The 27,065-nt window shown below is 41.2% G+C and overlaps 2 protein-coding genes across 2 annotated transcripts in view; one reads left to right on the top strand and one right to left on the bottom strand.

Annotated features, from left to right (window-relative positions):
* The window catches only part of ELK3 (ETS transcription factor ELK3), a 409,974-nt gene that overhangs the window by 245,969 nt on the left and 136,940 nt on the right, over positions 1 to 27,065 (top strand). The window lies entirely within an intron of this gene.
* On the bottom strand, positions 21 to 27,065 carry CCDC38 (coiled-coil domain containing 38). The gene is made up of 15 exons (XM_063133771.1): positions 26,997 to 27,065; positions 24,455 to 24,537; positions 21,755 to 21,923; positions 21,477 to 21,544; positions 19,874 to 20,037; positions 18,478 to 18,558; positions 17,331 to 17,548; positions 15,307 to 15,414; positions 14,057 to 14,152; positions 12,847 to 12,911; positions 9,449 to 9,600; positions 6,639 to 6,774; positions 3,284 to 3,498; positions 2,487 to 2,580; positions 21 to 128 (listed from the first exon to the last, which is right to left on the bottom strand). The coding sequence occupies exons 1-15, from the start codon at positions 27,055 to 27,057 to the stop codon at positions 21 to 23; spliced, it is 1,818 nt and encodes a 605-aa protein (XP_062989841.1). The 5' UTR covers positions 27,058 to 27,065.

Raw genomic sequence — 27,065 nt, 5'->3', positions numbered from 1 at the left:
TTTCATGTTACAAAACAATTTCAAGTAAAATAGTAATCATCTTCACTTCTTGTAGTTAAATCTATGACATTTTCCTCTCTCCGTCTAGTCTCTGGAGGCTGTGAGCGATACACCAATTTTCTTCCCTCCTAAAACAAAGGCAGAAAATATAAGCAAACCTTGTTGAATTAGCATCAGTGTTTATTTTTGTAAACATAAACGTTATTTCAGTTCTATTCCATAATGCTATAATATATAGATTCAAATATCCATATATTTTCTAATAACATACAGTGTGTCCCTAAGCATGTCTGCTCGGAAGTGATTTCCATTGTGATTTCCAAGGTGTTAAGACACCTTCCTTTTGTTTGTGTGTAAGGCAGGGTTTTGTTCTGCAGAAATGGCTTGTGGTAGAGCAGGGGTGTCCAAACTTTTTGGGCCTGTGAACAAATAGAATGCGGTCTGAGGTGGGGAATCACAAAAACAATTGCCCTTCCTTTAGCTGTGTGTGTGCACATCTGATAGTTCACCCTGTGTGTGTGCTACTCGCTCTAGCTTCTCTTGTGTTTCCCTCTTCTCTCTCCCCATCTTCCAGGTGAATGGAACAGTTTCTGTATTCATATGTATGAGGCGAGAGAGAAAAAACACAGCTGAAAATTGGAACCCCACCCCGCCAAAAACCTTATTACCCAATGGATCCTAAGTGGGATGTGGGCTTCACCTCCCCCATAGTCATTTCTTTGGCAGGGAGGACTTCTCTCCTGTCTAAGTTAATGGATGGATCTGTACATTGGTTTGAATGTACAAAAAGGTAGGAGAAAAGCCCCCTTGCTGAAAATCGGTTGCAGGGGGAAAAGGTCACCCTGATGCCCCAAGGGTCCTTGGTGTGTGGTTGGACTTTGCCTCTGTCCAGCCTTTTTTTTTAGTAGGGAGATCTCTCCCCACCCCAAGTGAATGGAAGAATCACTCCATTCACTTGCAGAGGAGGAAAATAGCTTGGCCTATGCCTCAGCCTATCCTTGCAGGCACAGCAGCACTAACGTTGGATACCCCTGTGGTAGAGAAAGCATTCTGCCGTTAATTGCAAGGTGGTTGAAAGCGCCACTTGCAGATAATGAATGGCTTGGATCCAGAATTTGAGAACTTGGAGTAGACTCGTTGAAATCAATGGCCAAGTTAGTTATGACTAAAATTTGAATGGGTCTACTCTAAGTATGACTAAGTGAATCCAATCCAGTGAAACAAATAAAGGGCATGAAGCCAACTATTAAATTCTCTAGTTTGATTCTGCTTCCGGTCAGTAAAAGTTTATAGGACTCGTGTGGGAAAGGTTAAGCATCATTGACACTGTAGTGTGTTATGATACATCCTCCAATCCAAGACACTCTGTGAAGTTTCAGGAACAAATAGGCAGTGACATCTCTTCCTCCTCACACCACCACCACCACCGTTGTCTGAGGAAGAGAGGGATGAACAAACAGGTTGCAAAGAGAAGGAGCAAATCCAGGTGACTCTTCTCTGGGCTCCTGCTGGTGTGTGAGCTCTTGCAGGTGCCCAACTAGGCCTCCTCTTGACGCTGGCCCTGAACATACCCTTGGCAATAACCAACATTTTTTGAAAAAACAACTTCTAGAGATTGGGTTTACGTGCTCATGATTTGTGACAGTTCATTGTCTTTTTTTGTTGATTATATATTTATTTAATTTATTTCTTGCGTTTCTATACTTCCTTTCTGCCAAAATACTGAAACAAACATTACAACCGCAACAAACGAACACCAGACTACAGTTCTCTCAAGGTGACTGAAGTTCTCTTCAGGAGCTGATGGCACGAGCTCCCTGGCCTGGGCTTCTCCTCTTTTTCCTTCCCTCAGTAGCCCCAGGAAAGGTGCATATTCTGAACTGGTAACCTGACTTTCTTTTGGCTTGGGTTCAAGAAACTTTTAAACGATGATTCAAGTTTGGTTTAGCATGCTCTGGGGAGAGTTTGATTCCATACAAATAAAATGTGGGGCCACCCCATTTGTCCCACTGTGTAACATTGCAGAGAGAGAAATTCATAGAAGCAGCTTCTGTGCAATGAGTCATGTTCCAGGATCATTGCGTAGGGTGGAAATGGTGACCCCACTCTCTGCCATTCCTGCTTCTAAAGGGTGACCAGCTTCTATAAGTGCATTTGAATGAATACTGGATAAACCGGACTCAAAATAATTTTGGACCTGTGCTGAACTGTATTGTGGGGTGAGTGAGGAAATGATCTCTGTGTTCTTAATAGTACTTGATGTCCAAAAGCCAAGAACTTATACTATTGTGATTAATGTTAGTTTCTAGCAAGTGATTTTAGCAGTGAATAGCAATGTGTAGCATAGGCTGTGATTATGTAAACAGCTGTACAGGTTTGCATTCCATTGCCAACCACAGGATTTATAAATACAAAAACTGCATGCACTATTATAACGGTATACCGTTAAGACAATTGAACACAATTTTTAAAGCACGACCACTAACCCTTTTCTTTGGTGCTGCAATTGCTCTCTCAAGAGCAAGCTTCAGCCGCTCTTCCTGGATTCTTTTCAGTTCTTTCAATTTGTCTTCACGAACTCTTCGAGGATTAGAGAAATAAAGATTTTGGAAAATTAGAAGACTTTACTAGTATGCTGTCAGCAGGATTCTTTCCTTTGACATTTATTCCTTCTACTGTATTGCCTTCAACTCTGCATAAAATGGGTGGGTGGGTGATAGAGGATACTAGACACTTGTCCAAGGAATGTCTCTAAGAGCCAAACTAGACGCAACACCATTCATGCAGTTAGCAAATGTGGGAATTGGTTTTTTTTAAGAGGGGGTCTTTGCTCCTTTCCCCTCAGCTACAGTCTCAGTCTGAATCAGGGCCCCTTTGCCTGCTGTTTGTATCAGGCCTGCTATTTGTTTTCTCCCAATGGAAATGGCAGACCTAGGGGGGCAATTTGGATTACTCTACCCTCACCCATGCCTGCTATTTACTCAAATATTGTGCAATTGCTAATTGTGTGAATGGTGTCATGCCTACTTCTACTCCTAAGAGAGTGGTACACCTGTACAATTTAGAGCAATTTTTAAAGATGTACATTCTGTAGCATCAGAATAGCTTATATCAGTCTATAAAATATTTAGTCATAATACTCAAACAATAAGACCTTTCGCTGTTCATGAAAATGGTGCCCTGCCTATTGTCTGCAAATCCCAATATGGCCCAGAATATGGTGTCGGAACTCAGATTTAAATACCATTCAATAATGAGAACAGTTGTCTAGCATTAGGGTTACCTTCGTCGCCTTTCTTTTGCCCTGAGTTTTTCAATCGTTTCAACAGCATCACGGTATCCTTTTGGAAGTGCTTCCATCATCTCACATAGTTCAGAAACTCGGATTTCTATTTTTTTCAGCATGTAAAATGAGGTCATGCTGGATGCTTCATCTGCTCCACAGCAAACTTTGTATATTTCGGCTATTTTTTTATTAAGTGTATTTAGCATTTTATCCTTATGATTGAAAGAAGAACGTCAGTCAGGTACAGTAAATGTGCTTACATTATACTAGCAAAAACACATAAAAGCCTATACTCTGGTATTAAAGTGCAATGAACTCTTAAAACAACTTAGATATAACCATTTCCCAAATTTAAAAGGACCATTCATTGTTTAATTCCAGGAAGTGTTGCTAGAATCCATATACAAAGTTGGCTGAATAAGCCATACAGATGAAGGTCCAAAATAAATCTAATAAAGATGGAAAACAAATTATTAAATATAACCCTATGCGTTTTGAGCTCTTGGAGGCTCCTCTTCATCAGGAAAGGTTTGAAGAAATAAATCTTTTTATAGTATCATAATGATGCAATTCCTGCAGACATTCTCAGTGGTCTTACTGTCCACCTGCTGTATAAATTAAAAGGGTTAGTTCAGAGAGGTACTGTAATTGTACAGCTTCTCAGAATGTTCCCTGACAGAACAAGTGAGCACTAAGAATACAAAGAACAGACAGAAAGACCTAATTATTGCAGAAGATTCTTTACTACTTTGAACTATATTTTCATTTCAAGAGCCTCCAAACAGGTTTGATCATTTAATATATTTATGAGTGTATCTTTATTAGATTGAAGACTTCTTGTCCTGTGCCTATTGAATGTTACTACTCTCTTGTGTTCTTTAGAGCTGATGATGCCACTTAATACAACTAAATAACACTAAATTCTGTAAGGTAAGGTACATTTATTATGTGTTTTTGCATAAGTGTCATCACATTTTACGTGGTTTGAAATATGTATAGTAGTAAGAGTTCGCTTGCCGGGGGGATTTATGATTTCCAGCTAATTGATTGTGTGTGTTTATGTGTGTTGAGGGGGCGGGGGGATAATTCAATACAGAACTGTAACAGACATATTCCCAAGTTTGTGGCATTTACAGGCTGAAAAACAAAGCAAAACTATTTAAAAATCTCTTTGGTCTGCTATTTGCTTTGATAATCAAGAATTTCCTGTCTCGTAGGTCCTCATATTTTAATAGTATTTACAACTCATTCTTAATGGCACCATAGTCCTCAGCCGCTGCAATAGTACTTGCAGGATTGCCCCGCTCGTGCTCTATTGCCCCGCTCGTGCTCTTCGCTCCTCTGATGCCATGTTTCTCGCCTGCCCAAGGGTCTCTACTTCCCTTGCTCGGCTTCGTCCATTTTCTTCTGCTGCCCCTTACGCCTGGAGCGCTCTTCCAGAACATCTGAGATCCACAAGTTCAATCGCAGCTTTTAAAGCTCAGCTAAAAACTTTTCTTTTTCCTAAAGCTTTTAAAACTTGATTTTGTTCTGACTTTATACTGTTAGTTTTACCCTACCCAGTGCCTACCCAGTGCCTGTTTACCCTACCCTGTGCCTGTTTGCTTTCTCTTGCCCTCCTTATTGTTTTATTATGGTTTTATTAGAATGTAAGCCTATGCGGCAGGGTCTTGCTATTTACTGTTTTACTCTGTACAGCACCATGTACATTGATGGTGCTATATAAATAAATAAATGATAATAATAATAATAACAACAGGAGAACATTATGAATATTCCAGTGTAACAGACAAAGGTATCATCTATATCTACTATAGTCTCTGATTGGTAGAGTTCATTTCATTTATTACATTTTTATACCACCAAATGGGCAGTTTACAAAGATTAAAATCATGACAATACAATCTAGTAATACAATATGAAACCATTCTCATACAAACAAACAAGTTTACACAATCAATAAATATCCCAGAACCTTATTATATGCCTGGGAGTAAAGTCTTGACCTTGAGCCAGATAGATGACAATGGTAGCAGCTGGCAGACCCCAGTGGGGAGAGCTTTCCACAAATGTGAAAGCTTTCCCTTGTTGCCATCCTCTGAACGTCCCTCGGAAGAGGGCCTCAGATGATTATCATAGTATACAGGTAGGCCCATATGGCTAAAGCAGACCCAGCTGTCTCGCATAAACTTTTAGGATGCTGTGTCAAGTTGGGTACTACACCACCATTTCTCTGCCACCAGTTATAATGCTAAGATAGACTCCCTCATGCCATTTCTCATGCTGGCCTTGAGTCAATCCTTATGCCATACAAATGCAGCATACTGGGAGGTACTGTTAGCGGGTGGTTCATCTGTCCGGCGAGGTGATGTTTGCCCTGTCCTGGACGGGGTTGCACTCCCCCTAAAGGATCGAGTCTGTAGTTTGGGGGTGCTCTTGGATCCAGAACTGTCACTTGAGGCACAGGTGAACTCAGTGGCAAAGAGCACCTTTTACCAGCTTAGGCTGATATACCAGCTGCGCCCTTATCTGGACAGAGATAGCCTAGCTACAGTTATCCATGCTCTGATAACCTCTCGCTTGGATTACTGCAATGCGTTATACGTGGGGCTGCCTTTGAAAACGGTCCGGAAACTTCAACTGGTACAAAACAGGGCAGCACGGTTACTAACAGGGACTGGCCAACGAGACCATATTACGCCAGTCTTTTTCCAGCTTCTTTGGCTGCCAGTCCAGGTCCGGGCCCGATTCAAAGTGCTGGTATTAACATTTAAAGCCCTAAACGGCTTGGGGCCAGGTTATCTGAAGGAACGCCTCCTCCCATATGTACCTGCCCGGACCCTAAGGTCATCCTCAGGGGTCCTTCTCCGTGAGCCCCTGCCAAAGGAAGTGAGGCAGGTGGCTACCAGGAGGAGGGCCTTCTCTGCTGTGGCACCCCGGCTGTGGAATGAGCTCCTTAAGGAGGTTCGCTTGGCACCTACATTATATGCTTTTAGACGCCAGGTGAAGACCTTTTTATTCTCCCAGCATTTTAACAGTCTATAAATAAATTTTAACTTGGTGTTTTAAATTTGTAATTTTGCATTGCTGCTGTTTTTATCTGGTTGAGCTTTTATATTGTATTTTATACTATGGTTTTATACTGTTGTTTTATACTTTGAATGTTTTAATTTTTGTGAACCGCCCAGAGAGCTCCGGCTATTGGGCGGTATAGAAATGTAATAAATAAATAAATAAATAAATAATGATATTACCCAGTTGGTGCCTCTGCCTAAGCCATTATCCATTAGTACTGAGTGCAATTGGTTTTTTAAACTGCAAGAGTTATGGTATTACAAAGATACAAACTTACTGCTGATGCTGGATTATACTCTCCTGAAGAAAACACTTTGGCTTTTAATGCCACTTCTGCACTTTTCTCCTCTTCTTTGAGGCAAGCAGCGATAAGAGCTTCTTTTTCATCTAGTACACTCTGTATTTTTTGTTCCCTGTGAAAAGAAAAGCTGTAAAAGTTATACCTAGTATTCAAAATTAAGTTTGTAGATTAGTTTTTCTGTGGTATAACCCACAGTCAATATATTCCAGACAACTCTTAAAGCTCTTATATTCTGATATTCTAGGCAAAATAAGCAGCATCTTGTTTTGCATCTACAGACAAATTGGTTTAATAGGAATTCTCTCTCTTCACGGAATCCTGGGAATTGTAGTTGAGGTCTCTCAAAGCTTGTGCAGATGTTACTACAAGATGGCTAAACCCTGTGAATCAGCCTCACCCATACTTGCTGGAGATGATGGGTTAGTCCAACACATCTGAAAGGTACTAGGTTGGGGAAAGCTGTTGCAAATTCATACACAGATGCTCTACTTGTACCAGCAGAGAAACATCAAGGAAGAAGACTCAGGATAGATCAATTCTTATTGACTAGGAAAAGAATGTTTGCTTCTTTTTTTAATTGAGGATTTCTTTGTTTTAGAAGATACTGTTAAATGCATGTGAAACAGTATGCGTTAGTAGAATAGTGCATAAAATGGATTAATCAGCAAATAAGAGAAAGGTAAGTAAAATGTTAAAATCACTCCATTGGCTGACAATTAGTTTCCGGGCAAAGTACAAAGTGTTGGTCATTACCTTTAAAGCCCTACATGGTTTGGGTCCAGATTACCTGTGGGATCACCTTCTCCCATACAATCCACCCTGCACACTCAGGTCCTCTGGGAAGAACTTACTTCAGTCCACCAAAACTAGGCTCAAAACTGTTACCAAGAGGACCTTTTCTTCTGTCGCCCCCAGACTGTGGAATGGCCTGCCAGAGGAGATTTGTAAACTTAACCTCTCTCTGAATTTAAAACAGCTTTTCAGGGCTAGCCTTTTCCGGCAGGCCTACCCAAATGAATGTGAAACCAAGAATTTTTAAGATGTGTTGATTTGTTGTACTAATGTTGTTCCCCACCTCAATTCAAAGGGAGAGGCAGGTAAGAAATTAAGATGATGATGAAGAAGAAGAAGTAGTACTTGGATTCCTTTGTGTAACTGAGTGTATAACCAAGAAATATAGTAACAGTGGCACAAACAGAATGAGAAAGTTTTACACTCACAAGGATGCCTCCAGTGTATTTTCCCTTTTAAAAATATAATACATATTCTAATCATGGAAGATTAGAGTCAAATCTTCCACTGGTATACTGCTGAAGCAAATAAACTACTTAGATGAACAGTTATCTGCAAGAATTAGCCACCTGCAATAATCTCTGAACCAACCCTTTAAGAGAGAATCCCCACAACAACAGTTCGCATGATTCCGTGCAGAGAAGCGATGACAGTCAAATTAGTATAAAACTATGTGTGTTGGCAGCTTAGGCCTCCCCTAAAAGCCAGAAAACAAATATTTATTTATTGGAAATAATTCATTGAAAGAGGCTAACTATGTAGTAGACAATAGCAAAAGAAGAAGTGTTAGGTTTTCCCCAACCCACACTAGCATTCAGCTTTAATGGTGCCTTTTCTAGTACTATGAAAAAAGGAAACATTTCTCACTCTCTGCCCACCCCACCCACCCACACATACAGGGCTCGTTTGCAGACCACCTGCGGGGCTCTGAGATGTGTGCCAGCCACCATTTGGAATATGCAAACCATGGTGGGGGTTATTTAACTCTCGCATAACCCACCCTTGCTGGGTTCGCATGAAGTAGAAGTTAGATTAGGGTGACCATATGAAAAGGAGGACAGGGCTCCTGTATCTTTAACAGTTGCATAGTAAAGGGAATTTCTGCAGTTGTCATTTGTACATATGGAGAACTTGGTGAAATTCCCTCTTCATCATCACAGTTAAAGCTGCAGGAGCTATACTAGAGTGACCATTTTAAAAGAGGACAGGGCACCTGCAGCTTTAAATGTTGTGATGAAGAGGAAATTTCACCAGGTTCTCCATATATACAAATGACACCTGCAGAAATTCCATTTTCAATACAACTGTTAAAGATACAGGAGCCCTGTCCTCCTTTTCATATGGTCAGCCTAAGTTAGATATACAAAATGGTTGCCACGCATAGCACCCTCATCATAGGTTAAATAAATTACTTAACCCACAGTGGGCTGCTGAGTTGTGCATTGTGTTTCATAGTGGGGTGTGTGATGTGGGTGGGACATAGAACAGTGATTACTGAGAACAGGTGACTGCTTTAGTGATGAAGTGGTTTGATGTTTGTTGAGATGTGAGAGTGATTACTGATACAACAGCTAAAATTTGGTATCTAAACAATTTTATGTCCCCATCAATGTGTAACTGATTTGAGGCCCAAGCAATGAGCCTGCGTAAGCATTAAGATCGGACTCAGAGGCCCTGCTGTCTTGTTTGCCAGTAAGGAAGACCCATTCAGCTGGTGAGTAGGGATAAGGTTTTCTCAGTAGAGGTCCATACCTTTTCTCAGGAGAGGCCCACACCTCCCCAAGGAAATATGCATGGCCTCATCTCTGTTTTTTAAAAACTCTGAAGACACATTTATTTCAGTCAGCATTTGATACTTATTTTTTGTGTGTGTTTTTTAGCTGCTGCTGTTTTGAGGAGGGTTTTTGTTTTAATAAAACTTGTGTTTTATAATCTAGTAAGCCATCTTGTGAGGGCTATGCAAGGCAGCTTAAACTATCTGTTAAAAAACTTACATTTGCTGTTTAACGGCATTTTCTATCTGCTGTCTGTCTTCTAATGTTCCACTGATTTCTTGAATGTTTTGAAACAGCGAAAGATTCTGTTCCTCAAGATGGCTGAGGATCTGAAGTAATTCTCCTGGGTCTTTGAAATATATCTCTGGATCCTAATGCAAAAGAAACGGTTCCATATAATTTCCTGGAAGATCAACCCTATCGATGCAGCTACTGTCAGCATTTTTGATAAAACTGAAAATCATGCTTGGTGGTTGGGAGAAAACTGTTGTGTCAGGTAAGATGGATTGTGCTTGCCTTGCTATTAAATGTGATTGACCAGATCACATGTTATGCAGAAGACATATTTGCTACATGTACACCATGTATTTTCTGGAAACACTGTAAAGCATGGTTTTTGTTTTTAAACCATTTGAAAACTTTATAAACAACTTTAAACATAAACAATCGCCACAGCAGAATTAAGAGCAGGAAAGAATCTTAAATTAAAAACAAAGTGTGGAATCAATACATTTAAACTACTAAAAAGCCCTCTGGAACAAAAAAGTTTTAATAGCCTGCCTGAAACTAAACAAAGACGAGTCAGATTAACCTTTGGGCAAGAGTTTGATACACAGGGTCCTGCCACAAAGAAGGCCCTATCCCATGTTCCATCCAACCTAGCCTCTCTTGTTGATGGGACAGAAGAGCATCCAAAGAAGATCTTAAACTATAAGCAGATTCATATGGGAGGAGGTGGTCTTTCAGATATCCTGGCTAAACTAGGTAAACACTAATACTTTGAATTGTGCCCAGAAACAAATTGGCAGCCAGTGATGTTGACAGAAGACCAGTGTAATGTGGCCAACAGAGTGTGTGCTGCATTTCATACTAGCTGTAGTTTCCGAACAGTGTTCAAGGGCAGCTGCATGTAGAGCATATTGCAATAATTTAAAGGAAGGCGATTAAGGCATGGATATCTGTAATCAGATCTGCTTTCTCCAAGAAGGGGTGGAGCTGGTACACCAGTTGAAGCTGAGGAAAGATGCTGTTGGCCACAACAACTACCTGACCATTCACAAGGAATGCCGGGGTTCAGAAGCACCCCCTGATCCTTCAAAGGGAGTGCCATCTCATCCAGAACAGGCTGTCCCTCTACACCTAGATTGGCTTTCCTATTGACCAATAATGCCTCTATCTTGTCTGGATTGAGCCTCAGCCTGTTAATTAACATCCAATCCATCACAGTGTCCAAACAGCCTCCTTGGCATCAGTTGACAAAGAGTGGGAATAATCAGCATAGTGGTGAGACCCATCCCCAAACTCCAGATGATCTCTCCCTGGTTGACCTGTGGAATAGACAAGTGACTTCCTGTAGATGTAGAGGATAAAATAGAGTTCTGATGGATTCCAGAGGCCATGAGGCCAAGCACTAGTCCTCCAGCACCTGGAAGCAGCCAGCTAGGCAGGATCAGAATCACTGCAACAGTGTGCTCTCAAGTACCATACTGGCCAAACTCCCCAGAAGGACACTATAAGCATTATCACTGAATGCTGCTGAGGGGTCCAGCAGAACAGACACACTCCTTTTCCCCATCTCCCCCGCTCCCTCTGGGGTCATCCACCAACACAACGAAGGCTGTCTCAGCCTTAATACAGCTTCCTTTAAAGGAAATGGGGCACCTGAACTATTCAGCTGGCCAGTCCCCCTTTAGTAGCTTTTACTAACAATGATGGAAAAGGGATCAATAAACAAGTTGTTGGCCTCATTCCTCCAAGCAACTTGTCTACAATCACAAGTTGAACATGAAGAAATACATCCATCAAAACTGGATGAGGAATTGCTTCAGTTGCCAGCACAGAGCCTACTCCCAGTGTGGAGCAAGTCAGAATGGATGTGAGCAATTCTCTCAACAAAGTGTTTTGTAAACTCGTTACAGCAGTTTATTGAAAATTCCCCCTCACTATACTGAATCCCAGAGTGTTATAGCCCCTTTACAACTTGGAATAACTTTGTTGGATGGCACTGTACTGATGCAATGTTGGTAGAAAAGAATGATTACCTTGCTGCCATCACTGCTGGATTTGTCCAACATTTTCCTCCACCAACACTCGACCCATTTACCTAAGCACTCCATTGCTTTAAGCTCTACAGAAAACCAAGGAACCTTAGCTCTGCACAATAGAAGGTGCATAGGAGCAATTATGCAAGTGTCCTGGTCACTTTTCTAGTCCACAGGTCAACCAGGGCTTCAACAAGAAGATCACCAGTTCTAAAGGCAGGAGAATCTTCCAGAGCATTCAGGAATCCTCCTGGATACATTAGTTTCTGGGGATGGACTATCTTAACTGTTGACTCGAGCCCACCACTGCAGAGATTCAGAGTCCCAGCAAATCTAAATGCGATAAGGTCATAATCTGTCCATGGACTTCTCTCAAATTCTTCTAACCAGAGATCACTTTCATCCTGATCAGCAAAAGCAAGATCAGGAGTATGCCTTGCCACATGCGCCCATGTTTTAATATTGGAACATATTTAATATATTTTTAACTTTTGTATATTTCTATTTATAGGTTTAAAATATCTATGTTAAAATTTTTGTCATGCCGCCTTGTCATGCTGCCTTTTGTAAGGCAGGATGATAATAATGATAATAATTGAAACAGACCCATGGTCACCATGGAAACCATGAAATCCTGAGTTGCTCCCAATGAAGGGATGTCAGCATGAATGTTGAAGTCACTCAACACAATCAGTTTGAGAAATATCAACACCATCTCTATCAATTGAGGCAGGGAGACTGCTGGGTATGAGGATGAGCAGTATAACAGAATCCCAACCTGTCTCAGTGTCCCACTACTAGGTGCAAGCACCCAAATCTTGGAAATCTTGTCTGTGGTGCACTTGAAAACATGGTAGGCACAACTGGGTCACATTAACTCCCCACCCCTCGCACAACAAGGTTTCAGTTGTACATGCCACATCGGCTTTTTCATCCTGGATGAAGAAGCGTTTGCCAGTTTCTCTCTTGGCACTGAGCAGCAGCACTTTATGACCCATTGTGTCTCCTCTGGTGCAGTCAAGAATCTGAAGGTTGGATGGTGAACCAGAAGAAGGAACAGCCATAATTTGCCTCCTTTCCCTTCCCTTCCACTGGCCTGTTCCACCTCCATCTGCCCATTACACCTGAAATGGCAGCACCCTGCCCTTCTCCCTCCCCCAAAGACATAACTGGCCCAACTCAAAACAATCAAAGTATCCTGTAATAATATACAGTAAGATATGCTATGGCCCTCCAAAGCAAGGCTTGTTGTTCCCAAGGCTGTCAAAGCCAAACACCTCTGGTACTCCAAACAGTGTATTTCAAACACAGAGGAATTTGATGATACCCTCTGGCCCCAGGCATACACTTTATTACCTCATCACTCTGTATATCTTCCAAGGAAAAGTCTTCCTCTGAAGGCAGAGAGAGACTTCTTTCACACATTCTATAAAAAGAAATTTTAATTTAGTTTTGTGTTTATACTCTCAAGCTTGCCAACCTAATGCTTAATGCCAAGAACAGGGAAAAGATGGTTCTCACTAAAGGCACTTCTACACAAGGCTTTTATTGTTCACTCATGATTGCTCACTCATGGTAGTTTGCGGGTCCTTTAGACAATGATGTCATTCTCCAGGGCATCTCTTGCTCTTTGTAACCATTATCACAGGGTGTTTTTTTCATAAGGAGGAAAGCCTGGTATTTTCTCTATATAAATAGTGTGTCTCCACTATACCACAGTGCCATCTTGGTTGTATAATGAAACAAAGAAGGGCAGAGGGGGACCCCACCTCCCAAAACAGGCATGTATTAAGGAGCCAATCTTAATCCCACTAAGAATTCAGAAGAGAATCCCTGGCAAGGGTGCAGGATAAAAACCTCATGTAGAAGTGCCCTAAGATAGGAATCACATTCTTTATGATGCCCATGACTTTGGATGGAAGGGGCTACAGCAATAAACCTGACTGGGCAGGGAATGGAAGAATTTAATGCAGTTTATATTTCTTGATAACATAAGAGCCATGCTGGATCAGACCAAGCACTCAGCTCATATAGTGGCCAACCAGCTGTTGGTCAGGAATCCACAAGCAGGACACAGGTACAATAGCACCCTCCTGCCCAAGTTCCACAGCAACTGTTGTATATAGTCTTAATGCCTCTGACATTGGACGTAGCACATAGCCATTGGGACTAGTAGCCATTGATAGTCTTCTCCTCCAGAGATTTATCCAGCCCTCTTTTAATGCCATCCAAACTGGTGGCTATCACTAAATCTTGTGGTAGTGAATTCCATAGTTTATGCACTGTCTGAAGAAGTATTTGTCTGTTTTGCATCTCCCACCAATCAGCTTATGGGATGACCCAGGGTTCTAGCATTAAGAGAGAAAGAGAAAAATGTCTCCCTGTCCACATTCTCCACACCATGTCGTCAGATGCCACAGCCTGAAATTAAGCCCAGCATCCACAGAACTGTACAACTACTTCTGCATGCCCAAGGGGGCTTTGGGCAGGTGTTTCTCAAACAGAAGCCCTCCACACCACCTTTGCAACCTGAAACAAGAGTGAATTTCCAAAAGCAGAGGTTTTGTACTGTACCTTATTGATGATTTTTTTCTCCCATCCAAGGATGATCTATGGCTCAGTCCTAGTTTTGATGGTTTTCTAAAAAATCTATAGTCACCTCCTTTGAAAATTGATAACATATAGTTTTCTTTATTCAGCAACTATGTCACATGGAACTATGCTATTTTCATAATACTTTATATTCATATAGAATCACAACAGAAGTACTGTCATAATGAAAGACAATAGGATTGTATCTATTGCAAGCAATCATTGTGCAACTACGACCCAAAAAACCTTGCCTAAAAGTAGCAAGCAAATGTTACTGTTACCATGACCAATGAAAAAACCCAGGTGGACAGCAATACCTAATTGCCTCTCTCTCTCTCTCTCTCTCTCTCTCTCTCTCTCTCTCTCTCTCTCTCTCTCTCTCATATTTATCCACATTAAATTCTCTTTCCCCATTATTTCTTATGAATCATTTCCTGAGTTATGCATGGATAAAGATAGCCCCTGATCCCACATTCTATAATGTTTGCAACTGACATTTGTCTTCAACTCCCTATGCAGAAGCTCAAGTCAACATTAGAGATGCGGTTAATTGTTTCCCTGGTGACAAGAGTGTAAACCGCCCAGAGAGCCCTGGCTATGGGAGCAGTATATAAGTTTAATAAATAAATAAATATAAATAAGAGTGGTGTGCTTTTCCCAAACTCCCGCTGAAAAGAAGGGGAGTGGCAGATGTAAGGCTCATAGTATGTTGCTGTTCCTGCATAGTTCATGGGGGATAGCAAATGCCCCATGATGTCTCTGTCTCCTGTCTGCTCCTGTGACTGGCTGAATGGGAAGCTGCTCTCTCTAGTATGCAATGTTGTCTTGGGAACACCTTTCCACCAAGCCTTCCCATCCCTGGTGCCCTCGTGATGTTTTAGACTAAAACTCCCACCAGCCCCAGCCAGAATGGCCAATGATCTGGCATGCTGGGAGATGTAGTCCAAAACATCTGGAGGGCACCAGGTTGGGGAAGGTTGGCCTAGGCTGCTGCTTGCATGGCATGTGGAAGGATTGTTCCTCCCCTTGCCCATGGTGGAGCTTAAACTCACACCTCCTGCCTGTCTGTGCATGGGGTGTAGGGGGACATCAGCTGTACAGGGATTCCTAGAAATCAGCTTTGTTTGAGCCACTGCAAGTTCCTGCCAGCAAGAACTTTTGGTACAGGTAAGCACCATCTCCACACCAGGTTCCCCTCCCTCCAATTGGCTCCTTCCTCCTTACCTTGGTTCTGTGGGCTTTTCTTCTTTTCCTCATGGTCAGAAAAAATGATTGAGGCTGATTTCCCAGTTTTCTTGCCATGGGATTTTTCTTTAAAATGTGCCCATTTGGCTAAAGACACAGTTCAAACAACATGGAATCACACGGTTATAAAACCCCCCCACAAAACTTAGAAGCTATCAACTGTTTATACACCAACCCCACACAGACCAGTCTACAAGCAACAGAGAGCTGGGACAACATGTAACATTGCTGCAGGTGCTGACAGAGCAGATAGCTCCACATGTCTCAAGTGAATGGGGCAAAAACCCGTTGGCCACCTCTGCTAAAGAACCTTACAACCCATTCAGGATAATGAACAGATTGGCTGGTTCAGTTGTAACAATTTGATTCAGGATCAAACTAGACATGATGATGGTGAAAGCTCCATTTGTTTATTCACATCTCCATTTCCCCCCGCATATAAAGCAGGAGGCAGAGGGTAGTATCCAATGGGGCTGCTCTGCCTCCACTGGTTCTGTTGTGCAAGCAGGACCCATTGCTTGCACAAAGGGGAGGTTGTGTTTTTTGAAGTATGCCCAGAAATGAACAGAAACGTGTGTTTCTGGAACAGGGCTGGTCAGCACAGCAGAGCTTCCTTCTCCGAGCTCAGCTAATCTGCACCCTTTTGGAAATGAGTGTTTCTGAGACCATCTCTATATTAAGGAAAACAACTTAACCTTTACCAGACTTTCTTCTTCTGGGGTCTTTCTGTGTACTCTAGGCTCCTTTAGACAGTGTCCAACAGCGACCATGTGATTTGTAATTCAAAATTTCCCCTCTCAGCAATGCTCCATAGAGTTCAATGAAACAACCATCTAATGGCTGTATTATAGTGCAATGCCAACTTTACACACTGGGGATATCTTGTGATATCCCGCGATAATTTTAAATAGTGCACTATCTCCAATCTTTTTAAAAGCAAGCTTACTAGGGGAAGGCATGGGATACGTCCTGGAGGTTGATGGTGTCATATCAAAAACCCACAATCATGAGCATGCAATAAATCACTCATGTAAAGAAGCTCCAATTGCTTCAGGAACTGTTAGGTTTTCCTTGCACAAGCAGGAGGTCCCACTAGCAGGCAGGCAGTATTGGAAACCGCCCAGTAGTTTTAATATAAAATGGAGTCATAGGGGAAGGGAAGGGAATCCTTTTCCACCTTACCTCCCTACAGAATCTCATCCCAGACACTTTTTTCTCAGGCGTTCTCACTTTCAGTATCAGCAAGACTGGGAGGAGGGAAAAAAAAGGTTGGACAATGACTGAGGGTGTAAGATGGGGAAAGTTTCAGCTTTCCACATCCGCACACCTCTTTTGATATTAAGGTATTCATACAGGCAGACAAGACCCTAAATAAATTGGGGCAGGTTACTTGAGAGACCGTCTCATCACTTACACTCCTGCTCACTCATTTTGATTGTTGGGGGAGGCCCTTCTGGTGGTTCCACATGTTCCTGGATTCATCTGGTCTTTAGTGCAATTGCCCCCTGCCCTCTAGAATACTCTGTCCTTGGAATTAAGCATGTGCCAATGATTGTCAGCTTTAGGCACGTGCTAAAAACACCCAAGCATTTCCATATTAATTTCTGTTGAACCAATATGCTACTCTTTACTTTTGGGGATATGTATATGTGGACATGCATATTTTACCATTTTTCTGTTGTATTTCATTGTATTTCTGATTGCACCTTTGTATTGTACACTGCTTTGGAAATTCCTTTATTAAGCGGCATATGAATTTACTACATACTTAAAACAACAACAACTAGAAGCCCCCACTCCACCTCTATTTTATATATCAGTAGGGCAGACTTGGGAACCACAAGTGTGGCTGCCACTGTCATGTCTAGTTTGGTCCTTAGCCATCATTTCCAATGAGAATTCTGGGTGAAAAGTAAAAATGGGACACTGGAGCTACCTCAACCACATATGACTGTCATGTAATTTAATTTCCCAGTGGACTGTAGTGAAAATGGCATTCTTACTTATTCTATGGTGTAACATGAGAGAGGTTGACAGTAACTTGTTTTTATCGTGGCCAGGAATAGAAATAAAAGATTTCGATAGGCCTCTTTTCTTCTCTTTTTTCCATTTCTTCCTCTTTCCCTGCTGTTGTTCTTGCCACTCTTCAGGAGAAATACTCAGCAGAAATGCTTCATAGGATAAATACAGTAGCAGAAGATCTTCAGTGTTTGCAATTTCACTGCAGACATTGAAAAATGTTGATTGATAAGAAAGCAGCTAAGCACAGAAGAAGATTTATTCTCTGTGTTATGCGATTACAGATTCCTGTTAATGGTTTTTCATATTCACATTTGAGCTATAGTCATGCCAGAAAGCATCCATGACTAATGGATGTAAAGTACATCCATTTTAATGTACTTTATTATCTCCTCTCAGTCAAGATTTGGGGGAAGTGGGAGAAGTTCTGTTAATTCATCAAGCATTTCCCCACCTCCACCCCAAACTGTTGCATTTGAGCACTCACAAATTTTAGAAAAGAATTAAGCATATGTTATAAAAGGAATGGTAACAGGGTTGTGCTTGATATGAATGTTTTCTTGAGTTTTCATTTCTGCCCCCCCTATGGCCCTAAAGATTCAGTTTTCCCATGCTGTCTTATCTGCAACTTCTATTGATTATCAAAGGTGGTAGCAATATTGATATTATGCATTATTTGTTTTATCTTATTTTAAAAACATTGGCTTGGGCTCCATCTACGTTCAGGAGGTACCTTCCATGCAGAGAAGGGATTTTACATCTTACACTAGAACATTGTACAAGAAAAGTGAAACCATAAATATTCTTCTATAGAACTTACACTATAGAACTTACCTGTTACTACTATGAGCAAACTCTTCTTCTAGCACTTACACAAGAGTTTACAGAACAACACTTGCAGCTATTTTAATTCCACTCACATTTTTTTAGATCTAATCCATTTGGTTCATGAAAATATCAGCTACAAGATCCCCCCCCCATTATACAGATTTTGTACTGAGCACCATCTTGCTTCTTCACAGAAGAATAAGATGCTGCTGCATGGAGAATCCAATCAAGAAATGCCTCTCCCATATATAAAGCAATGATCCAGACTACATATTGCAACAGGAGTGAAATAAAAGACCTCACCTTTTAAGAGAGAACACCTCATTCATTGCTGATCTCACTTCTAATGTCACTTCCATTTTAGATTTTGCTTCCTGAGTTGCTCTAAAAATAAAACAGGTGTTACAAAATGTATACGTATATAGTCAGATTTTAATGTACAGATATCTTTTCTCCTACTCTCATCCCAGAAAACAGGTGCACAGATTTGCTGTTGTTCTCCAAGTAGCAGAAATATGTGATCATTATAAAAACCCATTTCGGTCCAATAACTTAACGTTCAATAAACTAATTACAAACAAACCAATTAATTAAAAAAATCCAAATTGGCAAACTAATCCAGCCATGACAGTCACTACTTGCACAGCACTACTGCTAGGAGATACCAACAGGGAAGCATACCACCACAACCATTGGTCACAACCATTGTCTTAACAATTAAACTCCCCTGTCCTGCTGCACTAGAGAATGGGATGAACAACCTCAAAAATAAAATAAAAGGGATGCAGACATAAAGCTGGCCAAAAACATTCTGCCCAAAGCTGAGCCTTTTGATCTCTGTGCTTTTATGACTGATTAGAGATGCAACAGGCAGGTTAATTTGTCGGCTTTTTTGGTAGAGGACTAAAGCTTTGGAACACCCTCCCCCATGAGATCCACTGGGCTCTTCCTGCATTCAGATGGATATTGAAAAATCACCTATTCAAATACACGTTTTAATGTTTAACAATGTCTGATACTATAATTCCTTATTCTTAAATGTGTTGACAGTTTCTGGCTTGGAAGAATCCCATTTGAGAACTAATTGGGGACACACACATGTTTGGTCAAACATGATCCTAGGGATCTGATGTGAAACAGTTAATGTTTCAAGGTGGTCTGGTACTTATTTTGGAATGCTAAGCCCCCTGTTCCTTATTGTTTATTCAAGTATGTCATGCTTGGAGAATGACTTGCACAGAAATGGGCTAGCCATGATGCATAGGCACAGTCTCCTATTGGCAGGAGTGCATATTTTGAGTAACGAGACATCTAGGGCATCTCGTATGGCACAGGCTCCTGGTGGCTGGGCTGTATGATTCAGGACTGCTTAGAGCTCATTAGTGGAGACAGATGAGTGTAAAGTTCAGTTCCTTATTCAGGCTACTTCTCCAAGTCTGGGTTCAATCAGAAACCAGGATCAGCATCATTATGGTGCTCTACCTCTATGTGACACAATTTACTAAAGCTCTGGAGAATGACTAATGTGTATGGCACAGAGACAGACTGGGGATATAAGAACCGCATATGGTCTTCCCATTCCCTGCAGTGGCTCCCTATGAGAGTGCATCAATTTTGGCAGGAATCCTCCATGAACCAGCACTGTAGTCAGACAATCTACCCCATTATTAATAATGGGAATTGTAACAAAGTGTCTAACATTTTAAGGGCATCTACAGAACTTCTATCATTTTCTTTGAGAAACTCCTCAAACGCAATTGTATCTTCTTCTAGTTTTGTTTCAGCAATTTTGGCTCTCCTTTCTTCCTTTGCTGCCATTTTTTCCAGCTTTGACATAGTGCGTTGTTTTATTTTAACTGCATACTAGGGGGAAAAGAGGGGGGGAACAGTTACAAAAAGTTATGCAAAAAATGCTCTTCATATGCAGCATCTTGTGCAAGTAAACATCATTCCAATGAGCCAACGTTAAGTAAGGTGATGTGAGGATTGGTCACTTGCCTTTGTTCTGCTCAACTTTTAAATGTTTTTAATATGGGGTTGATTCTCGTCAGGATATCATCTGAAATATGCTCTGTAGAAACCTCTTCCAAACAAGAGGCTTGGGACTCTGCAGAGAACCCCTCTCTAACTTAAAGCTGGGAATAATCTGCAGTAGCCCAAAGACCACCTGAAGAGCCCCATTTCAGGAATGCCTCGCCTGGGCCCCCAGTAACCCCTCTGAACCCATCCTGAGCTCTGCCTTGATCACCGATTCTCTCCTTCATCACTTGGCCCTCAAAACTGAATCCAGCAACAGGCTCAGCAGGAAGCCCAGAGTTACCATAGGAGCACCCATTTGCCTGCCAGAAGGCTCTTTTGCAGGGGTCTACTTGGGAGGAATGGTCTACCCAGGAGGAGGGAGAAAATCCAGCTGAGATCCTGGAAGAGAAGGACCTAGCAATGAGTATATAAGGGTCTATGGCCCTTTCTACACCTAAGGATTATCCCAGGAAAATGTAGGGATCATCCCTGCCTGCTCCTGGGATCCCCTGTGTGTCATTTGGATGCACAGGGATGATCCCGGGGGAAAAGGCAGGTGTAGAAATGGCCTATGCCTCCTCTAGACCTTTGCTGGGATAACAACTTCCGTTTGTGCTCATTAATACTCCTTGGTTTAGCTCCCCCATCTGGTGCAAGTTAGGAAAATTCTTCTCTCTGAGATTTTAATGATAGTTGGTTGTTACGCTGGCTTGCTATTTTGAATTTATTTTTGGGTGCTTCCAGATGAGGTTTTTATGGTGCTATCACAGTTTGTTTCATTTATGGATGTTTGAAAAAGGTCCAGAAGTTGCGTTCTACTTGTGACCCTCCCATATTTTTTTACCACTTCTTGATTCATTTTAAGAAATTAAATCTATTGTATTCCATGGAGCAAGAGATGGTGAATAAGTCTGGCACAAATAAGATTTTTTGGAACGTTTGCAATTGAAGGAGCTACAGTTCATGAACAATCTTAAAAAACCCAAATTTGTGTTGAAATAAGTAGAGAAAGATCTCCAAAACATTAAAACAGAAAAATGTGTTTAAAGAGAATCTAAGATTCATTGTCATGTCTTGCTAAAATATAGATAAAATACAAAAGTTTTAATAAGAGGGGAAATCTGAGTGCCATTTTTGGTAGAAAGGCAGGGTACAAATAAAATAAATAAAATAATTCATAATCACATTGCTGTACATAGTTTAGATATGCAATGTATTTCTTAATTATTTCATCCCTATTTTTGTTTTCTAAAAATGTCAACTACAAGAAATAAAACTCTTACCTCCAGTAGAAACAGCTCCTTTTGTTCACTAATATAATCTGTGATAGACTGCTTATCACTTTGACAACCTTTAAGAAAATTAGATTTGTTAGATTTCCCTCCCACCTCAAAATTCTGCAGTGTGAGAATTTAAATAAACTATGTGCATTCAAAGAATTATATGGATAACTCGACAATAAAATCTGCATATGAATGCTTAAGAATCACTAAAATCAAGAGCAATTCTTGGTAAGCACAAAGGTACTCAGGTGTATATTTTTGAAATTCATTTTACTCACATTTTGCAAAAGCAAGAGCCCAATTCTGAGCAGTAATATCTTTTTCTATTTCTCCTTGTGTATCTCTTTCAATGGCTTCTTCCAGCTTTCTAAAAGCCTTTCGAGACCTGGCTCTTGAGGAAATGGTGCTCTTTTCATGCACTTTCAGAGTGTGCTGAGATATTCTACCCTGAAATTGAATTTCATGTTTATTATCTAGCTTGTAAGGAAAATATTTTCCTTTCTTCCCTTCTCTCATTTAGACTTCAACTTAAGTAAACTGGAGTACTTAAGTAAACTGGAGACCCAGCTGATCTATAATCAGATCAGATTTACTGGCATCTTTTTTCTTTTAAAAAAAATATTTTTCATAACCACCATTTCCTTAACTGAAATCCCCCTCCCCCCCCCCAAAGCTGCTAACTGTCCACTGAGAGCAGTTTTGTAGGGAGGGATATCAGGGAAACAGGGCAGAAGAAAGGTCAAATCTCTCTCCCCACAACCTCAGTGTCACAGTCCTGATTCAATTTGCCCCCTAGCTCAGCAGCTGTTTTGAAGCTTTGAAAAAGACTTTAGGAGAACCAATTGCATATCTCTCACAAGGATAGGGCTTATGTTCAGTTTAATGACTCAGGTTGCACATAAACTATGGTTTAGCACTATGTACATGAGCAGGAAGGAGCCTGAGCAAAGCTCACACAAAATGCTCCTCATCCCACTAGGGTAGCCACCTATACATTGGCAAAAGATGAGGACACGCATCAACAAAAGGGGATGCCACTTTGTATAATATTTACATATGTAAATATATAGGTGCAAATTTTAAAATAATAGCTATAACCCAAATAGAAATACAATACATCTCACCATAGAAGAGAAGAAAGACTAGGGGGATGTCTATACGGGTTCTTTACCCCAACCTAAATGCGCAGATTCGCGTTTCAGGACACATGACACAGCCGCCCATTCGCCGCAGCGCTGGGTTTTTAACCGAAAAATGTGCAGATTTTGAATCAACCTTTGAGTTTGCACCGCATTATAGTTGTGTGTCATTGGGGGAGTTAAATCGCATTTTGACATGTGGGCTTAGCTTTGAGGGCAGGACAAAGTGGCCGATTTCCCGCCTTCCCAACTATCACGTCCTTCTCTGGCTCCCTTGTTCCTTCGCGCCATTTTCATTTGTAATTATATGATTCTGTGGAGCTCCACAGATAGAGCTTATAATATTAAAACAAAGAGGAGGGAACGGGCAGCCAGAAGGATGAGACGTGTTCAGTTCCCCTCTCGCTCATTGGAGAAAAGCTCAGTGTGTTTAAATGCTATTGACAGTTTGTACTTGTGGTTGTGACTAAAACTATATATATATAAACTATACATGTACATCTAATGATGAATCACCGCAGACTCCACAGCCTGAGGAGGACTCACAGTCTTCTTTCTGCCGCTGCTAGGGATAGCCTCCATTTTCTCTCTCTCTGTCTTGAGTAAGACTCCTGAGCAGAGGCTGCTCCCTCTTGAGCAGACCGCCTCTCCACCCATGCCCTGTGCTTCTACTGCTTTTGCGAAACCTTTTCTTTTTGGAGGGTTGCCCTTTGCAACGCGCTGCTTCCCCCCCTCGCATCCTCCTCTGCTGCCATGTTCCTTCCCCCTGAGCTCCGCAGATGAAATTTATAGCTTCACTTGTCTATACTCTATAGCATCGCATGTGCACATTTTGTGGAGAATCAATGAAAATTCGGGTTTATATTCAATGAGGAGCAATCCCGTTGTTGTATAGATGGGGGCAAGGTGACCTGTGTGCCTGCTCAGACTGCTATCCAAGTGCTAACTGTTGATGGTCATCTTCAAGGCAAGCCCCCTGCTCCCCTTTCTTAGGATCCTTTGACTTTAATTAGACTTGGGTTGGGCACTTCTTCCAACAGAGGACACCTTCCAATGGAGGACTTCCCCTGCCAGCTCTCCAAAACAGAGGGCTGTCCTCTGTAAACTAGGACACCTGCCCTCCCTGCCTCCCACATGGCAGGAGAAGGGCTTTGCTAGCATTTACTTTCAGTTTCACAGAATCCTGGCTGAGCATTGCATATGAAATGGAGACCATGATTTAAATCAAAATCTGTTTAGTTAAACCAGCCAGCTTCATAATACAGAACTGACAATAAGAAGGAAGAGATTCACTGTCCATATTTTTGACCATGTTACAATTTATTTTACACAATATTGTCTAATACTGAAGATATTCACTAGACATTTTCTAACAGGGTATGGTGTACTCTACAGATGCAGCCAGTGAATATATTTAAATATTTGAGGAGCTTTTATAATAACTTATTGCTTCATAATCATTGTCAGAATATGAATTAGTGGTGTGGAGCAGGAGGAGTCCACAGAAATCTCCCTGTTCTAGTTGCTTTTATTAGGTGAAATGGTTTTCCTTTCCAGTCTAATATTGTGAAGTTTTAATATCATAAATAAACTATGAGCAAAATTATATCAGCATGTATTTCTAGGTTGTATCCAATAGTTATAACAAGTGACACTGCACTAATAGAAACTAAATTCTGAACTTTGCGTAAGGGGAGAATCTAATGAAAGTTCCATTTGCACAGCCACTTGCAGGTGTTAGGTTTACAAAGTGGTCTGCTAGCACTTGTTCAATCACTTGTGCAAGTGGAGCTTCATTTAGGCCATTGTCAATAATACTTGAACCTTAGAAATACATACCTTTTCTTTCTCTGTACATTCTATATCTCTATAAAGATAGATTTCGGCATCCATGCTTCTGAAAGGGCTTGTTGGTTTGTCATCTTTTCACATAAAATACAAAAGAAAAAACATTATTTTCTAATACCATTTAAGAACATCAGCATTCAACATAAACAAAAGCACTATTAGATGACTAAAAGGAAGAACCTTTTCGGTGGTGGCACCCTGGCTATGGAACTCCCTTCCAGTAGTGATTCAGCTGTCCACACCACAGTTGTCATTCAAGCACAAGCTCTAAGGACTTGTTTATTTATTTATACATTTGAGATATAGGGAAGTGTTTTACTGCTTTTAGAATTTTAGAGTTATGATCTTAATGGTGTTTATATGTTCTACTGTTCCATATGAGTTGTTAGCTGCAGTGGGCTCCTTGGACAGGATAGAAATCAAATAAATAAATCCAACAAACCATTTAAAATGTCACGTTGAGATTTGCCATCAGCCAAGTCATCCAGCAGGGTTGAGGAGGATTTGAATTCGATGGCTCACTTTAGTGAGTTTCTCCCATTCCGTTAGCATAAAATGATATAGCTATATATCATCCCCCCTGAGAGCACTATGTGCTGAAGGCTAAGAGATAGCAATAAAATAAACGCACACAATAAAGCATAACACAGCAAACATAAGGTCCTTTGCGCGGAGTAAGGTTTGCAAAGCCAGTTATAAATCCTGAGCAACCTACCACTCAAAGGCAACACAACATTGATATGCATGCTCCCAAGAACCCCAAATCCTTAATAAACCTCCAAGACATCTTTCCCTCGACTTCTGCTGCCACTTTGAGGGGTAAATTCTTGGCTATCAATACTTGAATCCCAGACCCAGTACAGAGTACAAAAAAATGTGGCTTGAGAAAGCCTCCCAGCCACACTCTCTTGTGCAAGGTTTGAAATACATGAACACACTTTTCCCAATGCTTGGTTCTACTAATCAGAGTCATTTACATAGAAACAGCTCTCTGTTCTCTGGGGCTGTCTTCACAGCACCAGATCAGCACCACCTCTCCTCAACCCTGTGCTTTCCTTCTCCCGAGGTGGCACTGGGTGATCCCAACGCCAAGGTGGGAGCACAGGGGTTCTGGGTGGCCATCCGGGTCCTGGAGCTGCCCCTGCCCTCTTCCTGGTGGAAGGCGACCAATTGCTAGTCACCTTTCATCAGGCTCTGTCCCTGGATTGGCCCCGGTGTGACATTACACAGCGGAAGTGCTGTGTTGACATCGCTCCCTTTGGAAAAGTTGGGGTAAATCCCTGACTTTTTCAAAGCAGAGCATTGTGGGGAAAGCCCCACCGTGGCTGTGACCCTGCACCTGCATTGTCTAACCGAAGGGGCACAAATCTTCATCCACTGTGGGGCTTTCCACATATATGGACAGCTGCAATCTTCGTCCGCAAGTTGTATGACACTAAACATTTGTAAGCAGCATTACATAATTTTGAAAACTGAAATGAATGGTTTTTGAGACCTTCATGTCTATTGAGAAGTCACTACCTAGTATCTTTGGAGGTGTTTCTCCAAACTGGAAGTGTAGAAGGAATATTTTACAATGGAAACACAACAGAAAGTCATCAGGTACAGTCTCGAACTGGTTTTACCATCTTGCCTTCTATCAGGTCTGGCCAAACCATAGAGACAAATTAGGGAACTGTTTGGGTACTAAAATCCCAGGAGGAACCTATATGATTTATTCCAAAAGAAACACTGCAAAACCCCAAATTCATACCTCTGTAATGGCCTTTATTAGACCAACTCATAGATCATAAAATACTGTGCAAGCTTTTGAGTTCTCCAAAAATCTTCTTTAGGCAAGAATGGGAAACAAAGCAAAAGAGGGTGGGTAGTTGTAGCTAATCTTCAAGCCATGGAGTCTGCATTTGGTTTTTGTCTTAAAATGATAAGTGGGAAGAGGCTGCAGACATGAAATTAAGCTCTATCACATATGTACCAAGTGTTGCTGAAGAAACAAACAATTATTGATCATAGAAAGGAAGCTGCCTTATACTGAGTCATTGAGCTCCAGTATTGTTGACATTGATTGGCAGGGGCTCTGCAGGGTTTCAGGCAGGAGTTTTTCCCCTGCCTTAGGTGGAGATAGAACCTGGGACCTTCTGCATGCAAAGCAGATGCTTTACCTCTGAGCCACTGCTTCTTCCCCATTTTTAAATATAAAACCCAGCTATTATTCAAAATTATCTCCATTCTTAGGCAAGACACAGATTCCTTGGTATGTGTCAAACAGAAGTAAAGAGAAACTAGACAGCTTCTATATTAACAAATCTGGAGATAATTTTAGATAAACCTGAAGCTGGAACTTTATTCTCTGCGGACACATCCTTTCCAACTACTAGGTAAAACTACCCAAATTGGCTTCCATTGATTTTTCTTTTAACCACCCCCTTCGATAACAAATTTCTGCTATGGATTTTCTAGAATTTGTCAGGACCCCCAACATTCAATCTTACAATTACTAAAGTTATAAGATAGATTTTTAATTTTTTGTTACCATTATTACACTCTGATCCCAAACATGGAGGATAAAGAGATGATAAACGTGTTGATGCCATCTCTACAA

Source organism: Elgaria multicarinata, chromosome 9 (assembly GCF_023053635.1).
Source record: "Elgaria multicarinata webbii isolate HBS135686 ecotype San Diego chromosome 9, rElgMul1.1.pri, whole genome shotgun sequence".
Lineage (NCBI taxonomy): Eukaryota > Metazoa > Chordata > Lepidosauria > Squamata > Anguidae > Elgaria > Elgaria multicarinata.
The sequence above is the reverse complement of the archived record's forward strand: the minus strand, read 5'-3'. Positions and strand labels throughout refer to the sequence as shown.